Source organism: Mesoplodon mirus (genome assembly GCF_964341445.2).
Source record: "Mesoplodon mirus genome assembly, contig: HAP1_SCAFFOLD_922, whole genome shotgun sequence".
Lineage (NCBI taxonomy): Eukaryota > Metazoa > Chordata > Mammalia > Artiodactyla > Ziphiidae > Mesoplodon > Mesoplodon mirus.
The window spans coordinates 121351-142482 of NW_028295123.1; the positions used below are offsets into that span (position 1 = coordinate 121351).

Genomic DNA, 21132 nt, shown 5'->3' on the forward strand with positions numbered 1-21132 from the left:
TGGGTCCCTGGCCTCGGCCGTTTGTAGCATTCTGGGATTTTCCGAGGTCAGACTTCTGCCTCTGAGTGCGCCAAAGGCCCTGGCCAGGTGCCCTGGCGGAGAGGCGAGGGGTGGGGACTGGGCGTCCGAGGAACTGCTCGTTTGCGAGTCCAGGTGGTGGAATTTAGCTCGTGCTTGTGAGAGGTAAATACGGAGAGGCTCATCCTTTGTGCGAACTGTTTTTTTCCTAAAGTGGAGCATAGTATTGTTGCATCAGATGTGCATTTCTGATACTTTTGGATCACCCTGTCCTTGATTACTTAAGTAACCATGAAACGCTTATACTATTCTTAGGAAACAGCGCTCCAAACTGACCACGTCAACCACCTGGTCTTATTTTATAGCTATCTTTGTATGATTGTGCTCCATACATACACCCACAGGCTTCTTGTTATCCATTACATACAGTCCTCTTGGAGCCATCTAATCATAACTTTAACCTACATAGATATTTTTATATAGATAACATCAAATTGTCGGGTAATATAGGGTGTTAAAGGGCAGTAGAGAATCAGGTTTCTACGATGGATATAAACATCTGATGTTTGTTGTATCTGATGTTTTTATTGAAGGATGTCCGATGATTCTAACATGTAGGATTCTTTGTTAATAAGAAATAGTGTGATAATTCTAGCTAGTTTTTCTCTTTTTTTGTATGCGAAGGAACCTAATCTGTATAACCTGGATCTGGGATTCTTCTCTTGGCCTCCTGAGAAAATATTTCTGAACAGTAGTGGTGGTGGGGGGGAAGGCTTCCTATCAGCTGAATTAAATTTAAAGTAATGAACTTGGCTAGAGAAATAAAAACCTTTGGCTCTCCCAAGATGCTTATTTTAATATTTGCATATTGATAACTGTGGTTATTTAAGAATTCTGCCTTGGTAAACTAGTTATGGCCTACTGATAGTAGAAGGAAAAAAACAAAACTGAAGCAGACACACGTGTTTTGCAAAAAATGCATTATAATAATCATAGTAATAAACCTCAGTCATCAGATGTTGTAATTTTGCTTGCTATGATTTAAGAATGCTTAACTAAACAATTTTTAAAGAGTTCCTATGTGGTTAAAATATAATTTGGGTAATTGAAGGGTTAGAAGAATTCCACTAGAAATATAATTTTTTTGATGGCTTTTCTGATGGTCTTTTGGCTCAGGTTAATTTGTAATGTCATTTATTTCCGTTTCCCATATTCAAATGACTATGTAAATCAGAATGCTCACTTATCAATTTCCAGTGAGAACCCTGACTAGAGTTTTAGGATTTTTGTTGGACCTAAGAATCAACAAGAGAAGTGAGTTAAAAGATCTAAATATTTGGTGGCTTCGGTCCCTGATGGCATGATACCTACATTTTCTTAGGGAATACCTCCCAGGAGATGCCTCATTTTAAAGTCTTTTAATTCATTTGAAATCTTTTAAATTTTTTACTTGAATTTGTCTGCTTGTTACTGAGTCATTTGGGCTAACTGAAGGAGGTTAACTAAGTTGGTTTTGCTCCATTTTACCTGTTTTCAGCTCCTTGCTGAGTTGTGAACCTCACCCTCTTCAACAGTTTGGACATCACTGTTAAAAACTTAACTGCTTTGTGAAAGAATTAAGATGGGAAGAGGCAGATAGGGATGGCATTGTTAGAACACAGATCGTGATCCTGAATGGAACCTGTGAGGATGTAGATGGAGTCAAGGAATTGTCACAATTATCTGATTTCAGTGTGACCCTATTCATCCTTATAGGTTCATTTCTTTAGTCACCCCAGATCTATAACAAATATGTTTAATTTTAAGAATGGTTGCAGGATGATCTGAAAATAAACAGTCATCTCCTATATTCTATCCCTAAGTGTTTCTCTGACTTCAGTTATTTGTATCACAGTATTTCAACAAAGCTGCATGACACTTGTGATATTTGTTTTAAATTAGTTCACATTTAAAGTTAACATCAATAACTTAATAATTTGATTATATCAATAACTTAAGAGATTAGTAATAATTTACCATAGAAAGAAGGTAATGATAAAAATAAAACCAAAAAAGTTATTAATTTCTAGCTAGATATTGTTGTCTACTGAAGGCTGTAAGCCTGAATCCTGACTCTTTTTTTTTAAATGGCAGTTAGCAAGTGTTAGTTGAAGATATGCACCAAGCTGAGAATTTATCCAGAAGAACGGAAAGAAAATGCATTCAGGTCTCACAGTGTTATCATTTAGTGCTAGGTGTGTGTGCCACTTAGAATCATCTGACATACCAGTGGGACAGTGCCTCCATGCCTTGGGAACCATTACCTACGAAGATTTTAGAACCTGTAGGACCCCATGTGCTGGGGTTTTTCTATTGAATTAATAGTAATGTGAAATATTTTATTTACTAAATATAACCATCTGTAAATTCCACAACTCACTTTTCATTTCCATTAACAGATGAGTCATTCCAACAGAACTCACTGCCCTGACTGGGATAACAGAGAAAGCCTGGGACATGAAAGCTACCGTGGAAGGTACAAACGGAAGAGGAGATCCCACAGTAGTACACAAGAGAACAGACATTGTAAACCACATCACCAGCTTAAAGAATCTTATTGGTAAATTACGCTTGAACTAGTACCATTTTAACACTAATAGTTGTAATGACTTGTCATTAGCTTATATAACTTTCATCTGTCAGATTGTTTTATAAATCAGTCAACAAATACTCATTCAGAAAATATTTACTGAGTGCCTATTATATGCTAGCCACTGCTGTGAATAGAACAGAGTTCCTGCTCTCACATATCTGTGTCCATTTGGGAGCTGTAGGAGACAGTTGATGGAGTCCCAGCTGCCAGTAATATAGTTGTGGGAAATGAGACACACGAAAGTTAAGTAAGTGATTAAAGGACCAGTGAGTGCCTTTAACTTGTATGTAGTAGGGAGAGCTGTACATTGGGGCACTTATTTAGGGTTCCACAAATGAGAGCTAATGAAGGGTGGGGAAGAGTTCATCCAGATGAGAAAAATAGCATGTGGTGTGTGAGAATGTTACAGTGTGTTGGGGATTAGTTGCCTATACTGTATTCTACAGGTTATATTTGTAGATAAGGCCAGTGGATATGTTTGGGATTTTTAGAAGCTTGGCTGTTGTAAGAAGGGCCTCAATAAAAATTTCCAATGGCATGTGTCCTGTTCTGTTGTATTCTTACCCGTGTAAAATTTGGAGGTACTACGTTTATATAGAATTGAAGGAATTTTTCAAGTTCCTAAATGATTAAACAAAGCCTAGGTGAATAGAGTTTCTTTCATTCTGTCCTCCATTAATTTCCCTTTCTCATTTGTTTTTGTTGGTTCTATGTTTTCTCCTTGTTTTGTGCAGATGTTCCACTGAGACTGTTTGCCAGGTTGCTTTCTAAATTAGCCAACTGGGGTTACTTTAAAAAACAGTATGCAATTTTTTTCCTTCTCCATGCCAAAACAGACTTGTTCTGTAGAACAGTGAGCTTGTTGTTAATCAGTGCAGACTAATCATTCTTCACACACTATCATATGGAGGGAAGAGGGAGAATCTATGCCAGGATTTCAATGACCTGAGCTAATTAATGTATTATACAAGAATATCTGTACCCTATATTAAGATAACTACAAAATACTCTGTAAGGCTGAACATATAGTACTAACCATTCATGGATTTATTATGCATTGTATGTGTCGAAAGGAAGTGATATGAATGATGAACAGTTATTCATATTCATAATTAACCACAGAAAGATGATACTGAGTCAGTGCAATAACCACTAGGCCAATAGTTTCTTCTTTGATATTGGCACCAGAGATGTCTGGTGGTAATTGCTCTCCGTAATCTGGAGTAATCTAATAGTCATTTTCAAGATTCAAAACTTTATAAGAGTGTTTTTTTGTAAAATTATAGGAAAAAAACTGAAAAATACAGAAGCATATAAAGAAGGTACTCTTGGTAGGATGCTAGTCCCCCATTTGGATGTAAAGTTATTTCTTCTGAAAACTATCTTTGTATACAAATCTTTGCCTCTGAATATTTCCTGAAAATAGGTTCTAAGAAGGGACAGTTTCAAGTGAAAGGGTGTGAACTCTTATAAGGCTCTTGCTACATATTCACATATTTTTCCACATATTTTTCTAGAAAGTTTGTACCAAGTTACACTCCCTACGACATGCTGTCACCAGTCTTGTCTATTTTGAAATGCCAAGAATAGTGTTTTCTTTTCATTTGAATGTTTAAATTTCTGCTGAATTTGTCCTCTGTCATGTGCTTATTGAACACTTGAATATTTTTTTAATTGAAGTCTAGTTGATTGTGAACATTATTTTTGTATTCTTAGCCTATTTTTTCTATTAAAGCATATTTTTCTTATGATTTATCAGCGCTTTTATTGTAGATCAATTATCTTACCTTTTTTCCTATATATTTCAGAGTGTCTTTTCTTTCTGATTTGTAAGTAGCCTGTGAATTGCTCCCTTCCTACAAGCTTAATCAATTAATTCTACACAGGAAGACTGATGTGGCTGTGAACACATTTTATATCCTTAAATGTCTTGTTGTAACATAGAGTATCAAGCCTTAAACCAGTGATTCTGAAACTTTAGTGTGAATAGAATCACTTTGGAGGTATGTTTAAAATGCATAGTACCAGATTATTCAGTGAGTCTGACCTGGGGTCCAGGGATCTTCATTTTTAAAAATTCAGTATTTCGATATTGTTAATAAACAGACCACCCTTTGAGAAACACTGTTTTAAGCCCTTTAGCCTGGCATGCAAGATTTTGGATGATCTGTTCCCAGCTTATTTATTTGCCTATGTTCCCCTATGTGAAAATTGCTCTTGCTGAAATTGTCTACTTACTAGTTCCTAAGTAGCATGTAGACAAACTCATCTCTAAACCATTCTGGCTAAAAGTACTCTATAAATGTAAGATGGTAATATGCCATTTTTCTTTCCTGGCACTTCTTCTACTTCCTACTTTATCCAAATCCTGATGTCCCTCTAAGATGCAACTCTTCCCTTCTTTTTCACGAAATCTTCCCTGACCATTTTAAGCATTATGAGTTTTTTCTCCTAAGCACTCATATCCAGGCTTTTGGCATTTCCTGCATGGTTGAGTTTTGTTTGATTTTTGTGTGAGTAATCTCAAATTGAACAGTTATTTGTTGGCAGGGATTTTGCCTCATATATTTTTTATCTTCCACAGGACCTGTGTGGAAATAAAAATGAATGCCCATAGCCTCATTAGTCTTGGCTGTTTTAAAGAACTACAGTGAAATATTCACTGGACATTCAGTGACTCTTTTTAGAAATTCAGTCAGTCTGTTCATCCTGTTCACTCTGTCCATATAGCCTTTATAATTCTGTAGACTTTGTTTATCTAATCTCTAAGGCTCGGTTGTTGTAGGCTGAAGAGGTCCTCATCTTTTTAGTTTATCCTCATAGTATTACTTCACTCCATGTTTGTTATTCTATAGATTATTTATGGATTATCAGCAGCTCTAATTTCATGCACTAGTCCAGCTAAGGATTATTAGTGTTAGAGTTTTCCGATACATTTTAGACTTTCATGGGAAGGATGCCTTACAGAATTAAACAGATGCCCTTTAGAGTATGGTAATTTCTAGTTTGACGTATTGTAGATCTCTCCCTTAACGGTTCCAAGCAACTGATCAGATCCCTGACTTAGACCCAGATTTAGACCCTAATATCCTGAGTTGTTTCTCCAATGGCTAGAACTTAAGGCTGACACTGGGGAAAGGGGGCTTCTGCATCTCCCCAGCCTGGATTTGATGCCAGCCCTGTTGAGTAGCAGTTTTAGAGATGCTTCTCCTTTATTTTTGCATAAACCAGCCTCCTGAGCAAAAAGAATGACAACATATTCTGGGAAAAAGAACGAGGTTAGTGAGGGCAGTCTAGTTAACATCTGTCACTCCATTGCTTGTCAGGATTATTTTAGCTGGTGTGTCTGACTGGGCAGGTGTCCCCTCTCTCCCTCAGTGCTCCACGTGCATCCCTCTTGAAGCTTCACACTGTTGAAAAGGATACTCATCCCAGGTAGAGAGGGGGACGGGAAACTGGGTCAGTTGGCTCTGTCTTTTTCTTTCCATCAAATCAAGGCTGCTTAACTGGAATCCATTGACTTCCTGAGGTCCATGATCTCTGAAATTCCTTGCCAAGATTTGTTTACGCATTTGTGCGTTTCTTAGGGGAGAGGGCCCATACCTCTCAATTAGATTTTCAAAGGGATCTGTAGATTCAGCAGTCAAGCACTATGGGGCTTACCTGGTGGTGCAGTGGTTGACAGTCCGCCTGCTGATGCAGGGGACACAGGTTCGTGTCCCGGTCCGGGAGGATCCCACATGCCACGGAGCGGCTAGGCCCATGAGCCATGGATGCTGGGCCTGCGCATCTGGAGCCTGTGCTCCACAACGGGAGAGGCCACAACAGTGAGAGGCCTGCGTACCGCAAAAAAAATAAAAAAATAAAAAAAGAAGGTAAGCACTATGGCACCAGATGATGCTGTTTTCCCTGAATTCTTGTTTATTTCACAAGCAGGAGTGACAGGAAATTCAAAATGCAAAGGGAAGTAGGGGGTTGGGAAATCCTAAGCAAGCAATTACAAGAACGTTTTCTCATTTGAGGGGCATATATTTTGGATATTTTTGGCACATGAAGCAGCGTTCAAAAACTGTGTTGACTATTTCTCAGAAAGATACAGGAAGCTCGAAATAGAGGAGAGGAGATGGAATAGGTGGTGTGTATAATAATACTGGCACATACAATAGGATTTAGAATGTGCTCTACAACCATGGCAAATCGTTTTCCTTCTAGGGATCTCAGTGTAGTCATCTGTAAAATGAAAGGCCTGAAATATATTTAAGATTCCTTTTAGCTCTAATACACCCTTTGTGCAAGAACTCTGTGTGCCAGAGATACCTAACTTACATTAAGAAGGAAAGGAATCCTGTTTTGCCTGCCTCATGTTGTGTGTGGCTCTGCAAAAAGGAAGAGAGCTTAGTTACAGATGCATATATCATAAGATTGATGAATTTCAGAAGAGCAGTTTTGTGAATTTTTGGTCTTAACTTTCACCAGAAGGTAAAGGGACACTTAATCAAGTAAACACTGAATATGTTGAATGATTTGACCCAAGGTTTGTTCCTTCATAGCAGTATATATTAATAGAGATATATGTACCCATTTGCTTGTTGGTTAAAGTAAAATTATTTAAGTTTTGTGAGTTAAGTATAAGTTCTAATTCATCAATTTGTATTTTTTTCTTTTGAGTTAGCTGTTGAAACCAGGAATTCTTGAGAGAATGTTTTATTTTAACCACGTTAAATGTGGTTAAACGTTAAAGCGTTCTAGAATGAAGAGAGTAATTTTAAATCCTTTAATGTGTTTGCAGTCATTATTTAGAAGCAAGGTTCTTGAATGAGAGATATTATCAGTACCGGAGATACATTGCTGAATACAGAAATGACTACTGCAAAAGATATGTTCTTAACATTGCTGAATACAGAAATGACTACTGCAAAAGATATGTTCTTAACATTGATGAATACAGAAATGACTACTGCAAAAGATACGTTCCTAACATTGATGAATACAGAAATGACTACTGCAAAAGATACGTTCCTAACATTGATGAATACAGAAATGACTACTGCAAAAGATACGTTCCTAACATTGATGAATACAGAAATGACTACTGCAAAATATACGTTCCTAACATTGATGAATACAGAAATGACTACTGCAAACGATACGTTCCTAACATTGATGAATACAGAAATGACTACTGCAAACGATACGTTCCTAACATTGATGAATACAGAAATGACTACTGCAAAATATACGTTCCTAACATTGATGAATACAGAAATGACTACTGCAAAAGATACGTTCCTAACATTGATGAATACAGAAATGACTACTGCAAAAGATACGTTCCTAACATTGATGAATACAGAAATGACTACTGCAAAATATACGTTCCTAACATTGATGAATACAGAAATGACTACTGCAAAATATATGTTCCTAACATTGATGAATACAGAAATGATTACTGCAAAAGATGTGTTCCTAGACGTTATCACAGAGACGTTGAAAGCAGTTATCGAATCCACTGCAGTAAATCTTCAGTCCGAAGCTGGAGAAGCAGTCCTAAAAGGAAGCGTAATAGACAATGTTCAAGTAATCAGTCACGTTCGGTATGATTGATTTTGTTTTTATTTTGGGTGGATACTTATTTGTGTGTAAAAGCTCTTACTGAGCCAATAAGTTTGAAAAAGTTTATAATACTATATGAATATAATTGTGTTTATATTACTTGAATCCTTAAAGGAAACTTCCAAATTCTTACAACTAATCTGCATTTATTAGTTAGTCCTCATTTGCCCACATTTACTCATTTTCTGCAGACCAGATCATGAGGTTCTTGATTTTAATGTTAAAAATATTTTTATCTTTTATAACATAATCATACGAAAAGATGAAGCACCCATCTTTTCTTTCATCTTAAACATTTTTTACTTTAAAAGAAACCCCTTTCCCAGTACTTGGAGACAAATGTAGAAAGTTGCACTGGTGGATACTTACCCTGTGTATAGCACAATCTGCAATTAGTTCCATTGGAGTTCTGAAAGTGGGTGCTGAAGGGGAAATTATTGTCCAGAAAGCCTGCCTTTTTTTTTACACTCGTGAATCTTCACTTGTTTGCAGTAAACTATGAATTATTATTTTCCTCCCCAAGTTTTCTTCAGTAGAACTATCATTGATTAGATCAAACATTGACATTAGCCTTTATTTTCCCCTTTTATTTTAATAAGTATGTTTAAAAATATTGCTAAGTATCAATTTGAGCTAATCTTGACGTTTTAAAACATTTTCCTGACAAACTAGACATCTCAACTCACAGCATAGGCTAGTTTATAACGAGATTAATAGATCATGACGTTGCATTCTTTAAATTTCAGACTTCAATTAAGTCAGTGTTTTAGAGACAATTGTGTTGTTTTTTCTATTGCCACTTTAAGTAACTTATCTGAAAATCTTGCCATGTTTTTCTTCTGTAACATAAACTGTGTCCTGTGAATCTCTGGGGACTGAATTTGAAATTGCTCCTGCCAACTCTTCGTGGCCTGGTTCTTATCTGAATGCCTGAATATCTCCCCGCTGAATGAATTGCGTATTCTGCCCTGAATTCACTCTGCTATATTGATTGGCTGGACGATCTTGGTGCTGCCCACTTGCCGTTCCAGAAGAGCCACCAAAGGAAAAGATCCAGGAGTATAGAAGATGATGAAGAGGGTCACCTTATCTGTCAAAGTGGAGCCGTTCTAAAAGCAAGATGTATAGAATATTTTTCAACACTTTTTAAACTTTGCAGACAGAATAATCTTTTTAAGAATAGTTTGTCAGCGGGGGGCTAAAGAACTCTTCATTGCTTTTTTGTTTTGTTTTTTGTGGGTTTGTTTGTTGTTCTTTTGTATTTCTTCTTTTCTATAGAGTTTAAATATTTCTACTCTAAAGTTCCAAAATAATCAGTGGAATTTGAGATTAGAGCAAGAAAGATAGCTATCTACATTGTTTTTGTAGCATCTGAAAATAAAATAATTTGAGGGCTGGAACGTTAATTATGCTTTAATAGAGAGCATTTGAAAAAATTCCACACTTAAGCATTCATTATTTGAATAACTGATAATTTGTACTCAGGTACTTACACTTCTTTCTCCCCCCTCACTTTAGATGAAATCGTGAACACTTTGGGAGAAGGGACCTTTGGCAGAGTTGTAGAGTGCCTTGATCATGGCATGTAAGTTTGTTGTTTTTCTTTTTTGAACATTCTGATATTTTTGGTGGAGAAGGATCCATAATTTAGATGAAATGGAATTTAAGTGGTAGCTATGTGTTTTCCTGGGAGGTATAAGTATTCAGAAGTTCTTGAACTGTGTACGATTTATTTACCATAAGTATGGATTTTGACCAAGAATGCTGAAAATGTTTATCAGATGGAGTTCATGGAAATTAATGTCAGTGTTCAAGTGAAGACTTTCCCAGAACTTAGGTCCTTAGCTTTCTATAAGAGATTTGGAGTGCTTTACCCTACTTTTGAATTGCAGAGACAATAAATTAGCATGTCTAATCTTCTTGGTTCAAAAACTTTTATTTCCAAAGGATAATATTTGCACGTTAGGGTTAGCTTCTCAAACTATAAATAAATTATATTACTTGAAGCCTACAGAATAAAGTCCAGATTCTTTAATGAGTTATACTAAACTTTTTGTTCTTTGACCCTCTCTGCTTCATTTTCATGTTTTCCTCTAGGATCTCTCTTCTGCGGTTGCAAATTTTTTTGTAAGTGAACGTCTTACAACAGTTTAGTGGAAACTGCACATTTCTAAATTGACATCTATACTTTTCATCATAAAATAGTTGAGGATGTAATTTCCAGCTTATTGTAAATGGTGATTTTTTTTAAAAAAACATATCTCTCTTTCTAAATATGTTTGGGGGAATCTAAATACAACAGCTTGATACCTCCTGTCATCCATGAACAAACTTTTCTTGAATACTTAGAAATGCTTTATCTTGAACTTAACTTTTACTTCACTTTTCATAAAGAATATTATCCTAAGTGTCTTTTATTATCACCCTTTCCTCTCTATGACAAAAATGTGCACATAAAGTAAAATTTTAAGATATTTTGAAATACTTTGACTTAGGAAAGTTGCTAAGAATTCCCATCTATTCTTCACCCAGATTCCACAAATGTTAACATTTTACAGTGTTTAATCATTCTCTATATTTACATGTTATATGTATTTTCAAGTTTTGCCAGCTTATCTACAACCTGATTCACATTTCACTAGTTGTCCCATTGAGGTCTTTTAAAAATTTCTTGAGGTTCCAAGACTTGAGTATTTGAGATATTCCAATGAAGAGTATTCAATTGATCAAGTACAAATCTGTTACAAATTTTGATACTTATTAGACCTAAAACATACAATGTAATTGTAAATATATCTTTTATCGAGATGGTTGGGGCCTTTAAAAAAATGAGTTCATGTGTCCATAGATAAATCTTACTGTTTTAACATTAAGTTTCCATTTTTCTTTTTTTTTAATTGACAAGTAATATGAAAGCTTATAAGTTTAAGGTATATAACGTTGGTTTGAACATTTATATACTGCAATATGATTACTATAGTAGCATTAGCTAACACCATTATCCATTTTTCATTTTTATAGCTATTAGCACTGTTCATTTTTATAGCTTATTAGCAGTTAGAAAACTTGTCCATATGATGAAATAGATGAGACTAGAAGAAGTTTTGTCACATCAGTTTTATAGTAATTCTTTTAAGTCTTGAGATATATGCTATACATCATAGGGAGATAAATCATTAAAAATTTAGTTTGATGATTATATATCAGCCCACAACTTCACTGGGACCTTGTCAAAAGAAATGAGTTCGGAATAGGTTTGCTATCCAGCCACTAGAAAAATTTTTGCCTCAAAGAATTTTTTTTTCTTTTTTATAAACAGCCTGGGGCACAAACCTTGCCATATTAATTTCACGTGCATGGGGTTCTCTTTTGTAATGTGGGAAGGCCATAGTGAAAAATGCAGGGTTGACTGCTGGCTTGTATTCAAGAAGATCAGGTTTAGAAAAGAGGACAGAAGGAAGCTGAAGATTTGGAAATCCTTTTCCTCAAAATCATTTACGGCTTTTTTTTTTTTTTTTGGCCGCACCACATGGCTTGCGGGATCTCAGCTCCTCGACCAGGGATTGAACCTGGGCCCACGGCAGTGAAAGCTCATGTCTTAAGCCACTGGACCACCAGGGAATTCCCTCTGTACTTTTTAGGAAGTACTACAGATGCCCCGGTCTAAAACACGCTGCCCTACATTGTTGCTATTTATACCTCTTGGCATCCGTGAATGCACTAAACATTTTTTTGGCTTGATGACTTATTGCTGGTGTCTCCTTTGCCAGAATTATCTAACAAACTGATAGTTGTCTTTCTTCTCTGAAGAAGTCTGAGCTCCCCTAACTCTGATGGTTAGGTTCTTTCTTCTCTCTATTCCTTATACCAGGCACTTCTAACCTAATGATAAGTTGTTCAAGTGTCTGTCTTTTCCATTAGACTGTGAGGTACATGGGACAAGCTCTTTTTAACAGTGATTCCAATGCAACATCTGGCACATTCGGTCTAGCCTGGCGAATGAGTGAATGTTTTCAGCAGTAGTATCTTCAAGGTTTATATTTTTATCCTTTTTAAAAAAAAAACTACTTATAAAATCTAGGTCAATTTAAACTTTTGGAAACAAACATTAACGTTCTTAAGTATTAAGAGAAATCATCACTCTGTATAATGTATATTTTGTCAAAATGTTTTGAAAAAATGTTTATAGATCTGCTATAATATACCCTGAAAGATTATTTTAGGAAAATAGCATAGAGTGATTGGTACTTAACAAGATGATGCTTTAGAGCAGGGGTCCCCAACCCCTGGGCCGTGGACTGGTAGGAACTGGGCCTAACAGCAGGAGGTGAGCAGTGGGCGAGCGAGTGAAACTTCATCTGCTGCTCACCATAGCTTGCATTACCACCTGAACCATCACACCCTCCCCTCAACCATGGAAAACTTGTCTTCCATGAAACCGGTCCCTGGTGCCAAAAAGGTTGGGGACAGCTGCTTTAGAGGATACATGTCTTCAACGCCCTTCTGTACATTTACCATTTTCATTTTGTTTTTAAGGGGTGGCATACATGTAGCAGTGAAAATCACAAAAAATGTGGGACCGTATCGTGAAGCAGCTCATTCAGAAATCAAAGTATTGGAGCATTTAAATAGTACTGATCCCAATAATGTCTTGTAAGTAAGAAACTTGGAACTGTGATCCATTATGTTACATGAAATAATCAGAATTCTGTGAACTGAATTATTTGTATTCTGATCTGTTTCAGCCGATGTGTCCAGATGCTAGAATGGTTTGATCATCATGGTCATATTTGTATTGTGTTCGAACTCCTGGGACTTAGTACCTATGATTTCATTAAAGAAAATAGCTTTCTGCCATTTCAAATTGACCATATCAGGCAAATGGCATATCAGATCTGTCAGTCAGTAAATTGTAAGTATACTTGTTAAATTTTTAAATACCAGTCAATTAAAGGTTTTATTGGACAAGCAACATATCAAACCATTGTCACTAAAAATGCACGTTGCAAGTAAAGATGAAACCACTTTTGATCCCTACCTCTACTACTAATTCTCCTTTCCCCTGGTACAGATTAAATTTGTAAGTGAAACTAATAATGTCTTTTTGTTCTTTTGTAGTTTTGCATCATAATAAATTAACCCATACAGATCTGAAGCCTGAAAATATTTTATTTGTGGAGTCTGACTATGTAGTCAAGTATAATTCAAAAATGGAGGGCCTCCCTGGTGGCGCAGTGGTTGAGAGTCCGCCTGCCGATGCAGGGGATACGGGTTCGTGCCCCGGTCTGGGAGGATCCCATATGCCGCGGAGCGGCTGGGCCCGTGAACCATGGCCGCTGGGCCTGCGCATCCGGAGCCTGTGCTCCGCAACGGGAGAGGCCACAACAGTGAGAGGCCCGCATACAGCAAAAAGCAAAAAAAAAAAAAAACAAAAATGGTAAGTTACACTTGTTTTAATTTTGGTAGTTGTCTTTAAAATTAATTTAGCTTGGTGATCCTTGGATGAGGAATTTTACCTTTGAGGCTTATTATATCCTGACGTTTAACCCAAAAAGGGTAATCCTTTGCCTTTCTCATGGGGTTATTTTGAAAATCAAAAAGAGAATTCATGTGCAAGCCTTTTGGATAGTGCTATAAAATATTTCATATCTTTATTGATCTTTGTGTTTACTTAACTGTATCTCTAGAAATGTGATGAACGCACACTGAAAAACACAGATGTCAAAATTGTTGACTTAGGAAGTGCAACATACGATGATGAACATCATAGCACTGTGGTATCTACACGGCATTACAGAGCTCCAGAGGTCATTTTGGGTTAGTAGATACCAGACTTCCTGATATTTTAATTGAAAAAGAGATTTTTTGTTCTCTATAGCTTTTATTGGGGGGCAGGTAGTTGGGGGATAGCTGTAATTTTCTTAGCAGTGTACAGAAAATGTTTTCTGTTTTCATAAAAGCTGTCTGGACATTGCTATAAATAATTTTCCTGAGTGGGAAAAATGTGATATCATCTGTAAAGATATTCCAGGTGGTGATTCTTTTTGAACAAGTCAGTCTTACAAGATCATAAGAGAACAAGCTGTATTGGCTAAGTCCATGACAGCAGTGTGATTTTGAAGCGATGTGGGCACCTCTTTTCGTCTCATCACAAAGCATGGTGCTGGGGAAAATGCTAAAGATTTGGCTGGCAGACGTCTAGATGTAGGGTGGATGGAGGTTAAGAGGAGAAGAAAGAGGGGCTAGTCTAAGAGGAGAGCTTCTTTGATCATCTTTGACATGGGAAAGCATGGAAAGGAAAATTAGTTAAGGTGCAGGGTTTTTCAATATTAATAAAAGGGAACTCAGTGAGGGAGAGCACATCTTAGGCCTCAAAATTTAAAAGTTCGAGACCGAGTCATGTTGATAGAGCAAGGAAGTCAGGGATGGATTTGGGGGCTTGGAGACAGTGGGAAAAATTCAGATCAGGTGATATTGGGAGATAGTTAAATGGTATAAGCATATTACTTTGCCAAAAGTAAGTTTCAACCGAGGTTGGCTAGTAAAACATCTTTGTGGAATCAGTCTTTTCCACTTTTTACCTTTTGTCGAAGAGGACTGGGTAGTTGAGAATATGAGTGTGAAAGCAAACTAATGATGTTTACCTAGAGTAAAGAATTAGTAAAAGGGACAGGAAATTAAGAATAGTTTGTAGTGCTGGCTAGTAGAACTTTCCATGATGATAGAAATGTTGTATATCTGCACTATCCAACATGGTAGCCATTAGTAGCCACACGTAGACTACTGTGTACTTTCAGTATAGCCAGTGTGACTGAGGAACTGAATTTTAAATTAATTAAACTTTTAGATTTAAATAACCACATGTGGCTAGTGGCTACCACATAGGATAGCACAGGTTTGGAGCTCATCTTTGAGATTGATGTTACTAGGATTTCTGCTTAGTATGGTCTGAAAGGAGCTGCTATGTTGCAGTAGTTTAGAAAGTGTATTCATGGTTGAGGACTGAAGCCTGCAATGAAGGTAAAAGAAAAGAGTGTGGGAGGAGATTGTGGACAGATAGATAGGTATTTTCAGAGCTTAAAAAGAGATAACTTGCTGTGTTTTATCAATTTTAAGAAGAAGATTTTTCTCCACATTTTAACATGTGAGGAAACATAAGACAAAACAGCATTTTTTCTTGGTTATTGGTTCATAAAACAGTGGTGTATCTTACAGTTAGTTAATGGCCTCCTCCTAGATTGCGTAAGATACAGTGATTCTTAGTAATAATACAGTCCCATGTGTGGCCAGGCTGGGGATAGTTGATATAAATCTGAAATTGGGGTTATTGGTGTTTAGGAAAAGAAATGAACAGATGGGAAGATTAGAAGGGTTCTTTGTGTGTTTGTGAAGTGTTACTCCTGAGGATTAAGGCAGAATTAGGTTGAAGAGGAAGATGTTGTCAGGTGCCACCACTGAGGAGGGCAGTTGGTCTCATGTCTTGGGTGTTGGTAGTAAACAGAAGTTGGTCAAAGTGAATGATGTGAAATTCCAAAGAGTATGAGAGCTGAGCCATAAGAGAATGAGGTAGTTTACAGTCACTTGGGAGAAAGCTGGACTGGGAGACAGGAGTGGCTGGAAAAGAAAACTTTCATCTTAGATCCAAGCTCTATCATTTGCAGATTTTGTATGTGTTACTGTAAGTAGAAACCATGCTCCATTATCCTTTTGTTCAAGTGATAAGTACCATGAGGGTTAACAAAAATGGCTAAATCATAGTCAAGTTCCTTGAATATATTGTTTCTTCCTTTGTCTTTAAATTCAGTAATGTTGCTGAAAGTAATTGAAATGTCTTTTAAAGTAGGTTTTATTTGTACATTATTTTTTTATTAAAAACTTAATCTTTAAAAGGTTAAAACATCTGTATGGTTTAGGTTTACTCTTTTCCTTTCTAAATAGATAGAGACTTAAGGCTAGGTGTTTTTTTCTTTTCTGAATAATGTTACTATTGAGAATTCTGAAGGAGAAAGTATATATGATCATGTATAGACAACCTGAAAGAACATATATAGATACCTCTCTATGTGAACTTTAAATATCTGTATAATTCTGCTTATGGGTGACACTGCTTATAATATCCATTATAATTCTTACATAATTTAGGTGACACTACTATTTCTTTTAATGGAAGAAATAAACTCAGATATCAAGCTGATGGTAATTGATAAGGGGTTAGTAATTACACTCTGAGGATAATTATTGACCTATGTTTGCACTAATAAAATGTAAAATTTCATAGAACAACCGTTAAGTGGGTATAACAGTGCTCCTCATTGCACAAGCAATTCAGAGACTATGGACTATTTGCTAACCCCTCTTACTTTCCATAAAATGCCTCCTCCCCCAGGTTAAAATACTGTAAGTTGATACAAGGATATGGAGGACTCTGAAAGCATACTGAATCATGTTTGGTATAAAACTAAAAATGTAAACCCTGAATTTACTATCATATTCTCCTAAATGGGCTATATAAAGAGAGCACCCACATAGGAAAAGATATTGTGTATTGGCAATTAAAAATTGTTGCCTAATAAAATGTTTGGTTTTGTTTTTAAATAGCTTTAGGTTGGTCTCAGCCATGTGATGTTTGGAGCATAGGTTGCATTCTTATTGAATATTACCTTGGTTTCACAGTCTTTCAGGTATGTATTTAGTAAATGTTACTTACTGATTCATAATGAGCTTTAATGTTAAAGGCATGTTAAAGTTTTGGTTTCCATATTGGAAAGTTGCCATAGTGTCATTATTCTTAAGATGTAAACTTCCATGTGCAAAATAGTCATCCTTCTCTAAAACCACAGTTGAATGAACTACTCTCAGTGAATGGTCATAATTCATTCTGCATGTGGAGCTTTTAAACACATGGTTCATATTGACTTCCTATGATCCATTTTACTGTGATGCTCCTTCATAAATTTACATTAGTGTTACTATGGTCAGTTTTAATTCAGCTCTGGTTATGTTGCACTTTTATTAAAAGAATTCAGAAACAGTAAGTTGTATTAAGCATGTATGACACCCTAGGCACATTTCTAAGCACTGTGTGTATAAAAATGAAAAGACAGCATCTCTCTCCTCAAGGAAGACATACACAGGATAGACATGGGAAAACGTACAGTACAATATGATACTTGCTATAATGGAACAATGTAGAAGGGAACCCAGAAAAGGTGAACGGTTAAGTTTCCTTCGAGAAGGCATCACTGAGGAATAGGGAGTTTAATCCAAGCTATAAGGAAGAGTAAGAGTTTGTCAGAAAACTAGAGTGTGTGATGGCCATATCAGGAAGAAATGGTATTCATAAATGCAAGAGGCATAAAGGAAGCTACTCTAGTTGAGGAAGGATGAATAGTGCTGCCGGAGTGTCTTGGATAAATAGGAAAATGGTGTCAGTAGGCAAGTACTGATTCATAGTGGACTTGTTTGCCATAGAAAGGTATTTGTTTTATCCTAGGAGTCAGTGGTTTCCAAATGTAGACCGGTCTAAAATGAAAATGATTTTGTAGGGTTGCCGTTCTGGCTTTCATTTAGAAATTATCTCTCCTGTTTTTTTTGGTATTAAAATGTTCTTTCTATGCAATGATAATAGTTATTGGCTTACTTGGCAGAACAAAAAGGAGAAAATGTTATTTAGGTCTCTACTTGTTTTCCTCATAATTTTGCTTATGTCGGAAAACTAAAAGTCTTGAAAGCTTCAAGTGGTGTAAGCATTGGAGAACTTTAAGAGGGTTGTGATTTGATCAAGGTGTGTTGTTGGATGGGGTGAGGGTGGTTAGGAAGTTCCTGGCTAATACTGTCAAGGTTGCTTTGAGGTTATGGCAATGCAGGATGAGGAGGGAGGAAGCTGTGATGAATTATAAGTCACTTAGGTGGCTGTTGCAGAATATATGTGTTCGCCGCTCTGGGGCACCTCACCAAACTTCTGTCTACTCCGTAGAGATCTGTTAAAAGTACTCTGAGTTTGTAGACAAGTTTGATATCTAGAACATAGCTGTCGGACATTTCTAGGGGGTGGTGTCTGGTTTTGTGGTAGTAAGCTATAGGGTCAAGGAAAAAGTTGAGCACAGTGCATGCTTTCTTCATTCTGACACATATAAAATCCTTCAGATGGTTTTATGATTGTAAATCATTCTGAGACCTTAAGCGTCGATTATTAACTTTGGTTTGAGATGTGGTTTATATTTTAATTCCACCCTCCAAAATAGTCTTCAACTAAGGAACTTTTTGAAGATAATGGAGCTTGTATTATTTATTCCTGTCATGACTTAAGAACATTTTGAAAGCAGTGTGCTAGGCACAGTAGTTAATGGATTTAAAAAGCATTGCACATAGACTCTGCTCTTCAGAGCAAGGATTGGCAAACTATATCCTATCTGATGCCTGCTTTAAAAAATGAAAAAGAATATGTGGTGGAGACCATCTGTGACCATCCAAGCCTAAAATATTTACTATCTGGTCCTTTATAGAAGAAGCTTTCCAGCCTCTGCTTAGGAGTGTACCATTTAGTTTAACAATTTATTCGACTTTAGCCAAAGCTCTGTTACTGTGTAATTTAAGAATATGAGTTTTGACTTGGGTTCACAGCTCAGGTTTCCTCATTGATGAGCTATATGAGCTTGAGCTAGTATCTTAACCTCTTTGAAAGTTATGTTCCCACATTCCTAGCTCAAGGTTGTTGTAAGAATTATTGGGACTGTATTTTTATTGTCTAGGATTAGTGTTACAAAGTTGCTATCCATTGGGTAATGGAGGTTAGTTAAGCAACCGATAAAATGAGTAGCCAGGTTATTGGTAATCTTCCCAGTCATCCCTCAGTTAAACAGTGCAAGTAATACAAATAAGGAAAACTGTTCTGTTTTACATTAAACAAATTATTCGAACATTGTAAATCAACTGTACTTCAGTAAAATATACTTAAAAAGTTGTTCCTCAATCAGCTCTACAAACCTTACCAATTCATTTCAGAAATCAGACAATCAGTGTAGCTCATTCAGTTTTATTCCATCTTTGAAGTAGAGTGTAATATAAATTGTATAGCTGTCTAATCTAGTCCTTTTATGGAAACACTATTTTCTTTTTTTTTTCTTAACATTTATTTATTTACTTTTTTTGGGGGGTTGCATTGGGTCTTCATTCCAGCACGTGGGCTTCTCTCTTGCTGCGGTACGTGGGTTTTCTCTCTCCACTTGTAGTGTGCAGGTTCCAGAGTGTGTGGGCTCTGTAGTTTGTGGCTCGCGGGCTCTCTTGTTGTGGTGGGCAGGCTTAGTTGCCCCGCAGCGTGTGGGATCTTAGTTCCCCGACCAGGGAGCGAACCCACGTCCCCCGCATTGGAAGGTGTATTCTCTACCACTGGACCACCAGGGAAGTCCCGGACACACTGTTTTCTTGTGTTATCCTTTTATGTGCGTGTAGGGAAATGGAAAGTGCTAAGTTTCTTTTTCCTATATTTTTTAGACTAATGATAATAAAGAACACCTGGCAATGATGGAACGTATATTAGGACCCATACCAACACACATGATTCAGAAAACAAGGTATGCTTTTTAAGATTAAAGTCCTTATTGGGTACATGCAGTGGCCTATATTCAAACTATAGAAAACCCATCTTTGTTGTTATTGCTTATTCCAAAGACTGTAGATTTTGAATTCTTTTTCATGAAGTCAAGTTTTTGAAAAGTAATGCAATATTTACTTTGTGATCCAGTAAATAAAGTGGTGTTTTTATACTCAGGTTAACCTTTGCATAAATGTTTTCCTAGGTTGATTTAAAAATAATACATAGAGTAGTAAAAAGAGCTTGATTTTGGAGTCCTATCTAAATTTGAATTCCAGACTGTTGCAAACCACATGTACGTCTTTGGACAAGAATACGATAAGTGGTTTCAAAACATAGCTTCACCGCAGAAGTCATCCAGGGAATTGTTAACGATTTCTAGCCCCATTCCAGATCTAGTGAAATCAGAATTTACAGGAATGGATCTAGGAACCTCTGTTTTTGAAGCTGGCATTGTTTCACATATGGTACAACTTAGGTGGGATACTAAAACTTCAGAGGGTACAAGATTAGGAAAAATACCATATAAGGTATCCGATATAATTATTGCTGAGATTTTTAGAAATTGTATGTTTATGTATATATAGAGAGATGTCTATGGTTCCATCTTTTCCCCCAATCCCCTGGTGGGGGCAGGGTAAGAATGTGGGTTTGGGGTTTCTTTTTTTCTTAAAATTTAATCCAGACTTCTCTTTCCTATAGGAAACAGATGTATTTTCATCATAATCAGCTAGATTGGGAGGAACGTAGTTCTGCTGGTAGATATATTACGGGACACTGCAAACCATTAAAGGTAAAACAAAAAAAAAACAAAAAAAAACCCTGTTTTAACTATTTTTTATTGTCTTTCTTAAACAAAGTCATTTTTCCCCTCAGGAATTTATGCTCTGTCATGATGAAGAACATGAGAAACTGTTTGACCTGATTCAAAGAATGTTAGAATATGATCCAGTGAAAAGAATTACCTTGGATGAAGCATTGCAGCATCCTTTCTTTGACTTATTAAAAAAGAAATAAAATGGAAATCAGTGGTCTTACTATACTTGTCTAGAAGAGATGATTTAAGACTGTGTCAGTCAACTCTAAACATTCTAATATTTTTATAAACCTTAAATTATTTTGTACAGTTAAGTGTAAATGCTGTATGTTTTGTATCAATCGCATAATTATCTTGTTAAGCAAATATGGTCTTGATAATGAATGAAATATAAAAGCTAAAATTAATTTTCCTTTTTTGAGATTAATTACCATTTTTAAAGACCTTTGGAATATC

At 36.3% G+C, this 21132-nt stretch overlaps 1 protein-coding gene across 2 annotated transcripts; it reads left to right on the plus strand.

Annotated features, from left to right (window-relative positions):
• Positions 1-2456: 2456 nt before the first annotated feature.
• On the plus strand, positions 2457-20885 carry LOC309797721 (dual specificity protein kinase CLK4-like; the record flags this gene model as incomplete). 2 transcript variants are annotated; one of them, XM_082646158.1, is made up of 14 exons in its annotated part: positions 2515-2617; positions 3385-3451; positions 7440-7481; positions 8049-8247; positions 9298-9388; positions 9785-9851; positions 12803-12919; positions 13012-13178; positions 13385-13479; positions 13954-14083; positions 16865-16947; positions 19760-19839; positions 20562-20652; positions 20736-20885. In XM_082646158.1, 14 exons carry the CDS (start codon positions 2515-2517, stop codon positions 20874-20876), a joined length of 1473 nt encoding a protein of 490 aa, XP_082502284.1. In that variant the 3' UTR covers positions 20877-20885. The 2 variants fall into 2 exon arrangements, with proteins under 2 accessions (XP_082502283.1, XP_082502284.1); XM_082646157.1 differs by lacking the exon at positions 3385-3451 and having other exon boundaries at positions 2457-2617.
• Between the last annotated feature and the right edge of the window lie 247 nt (positions 20886-21132).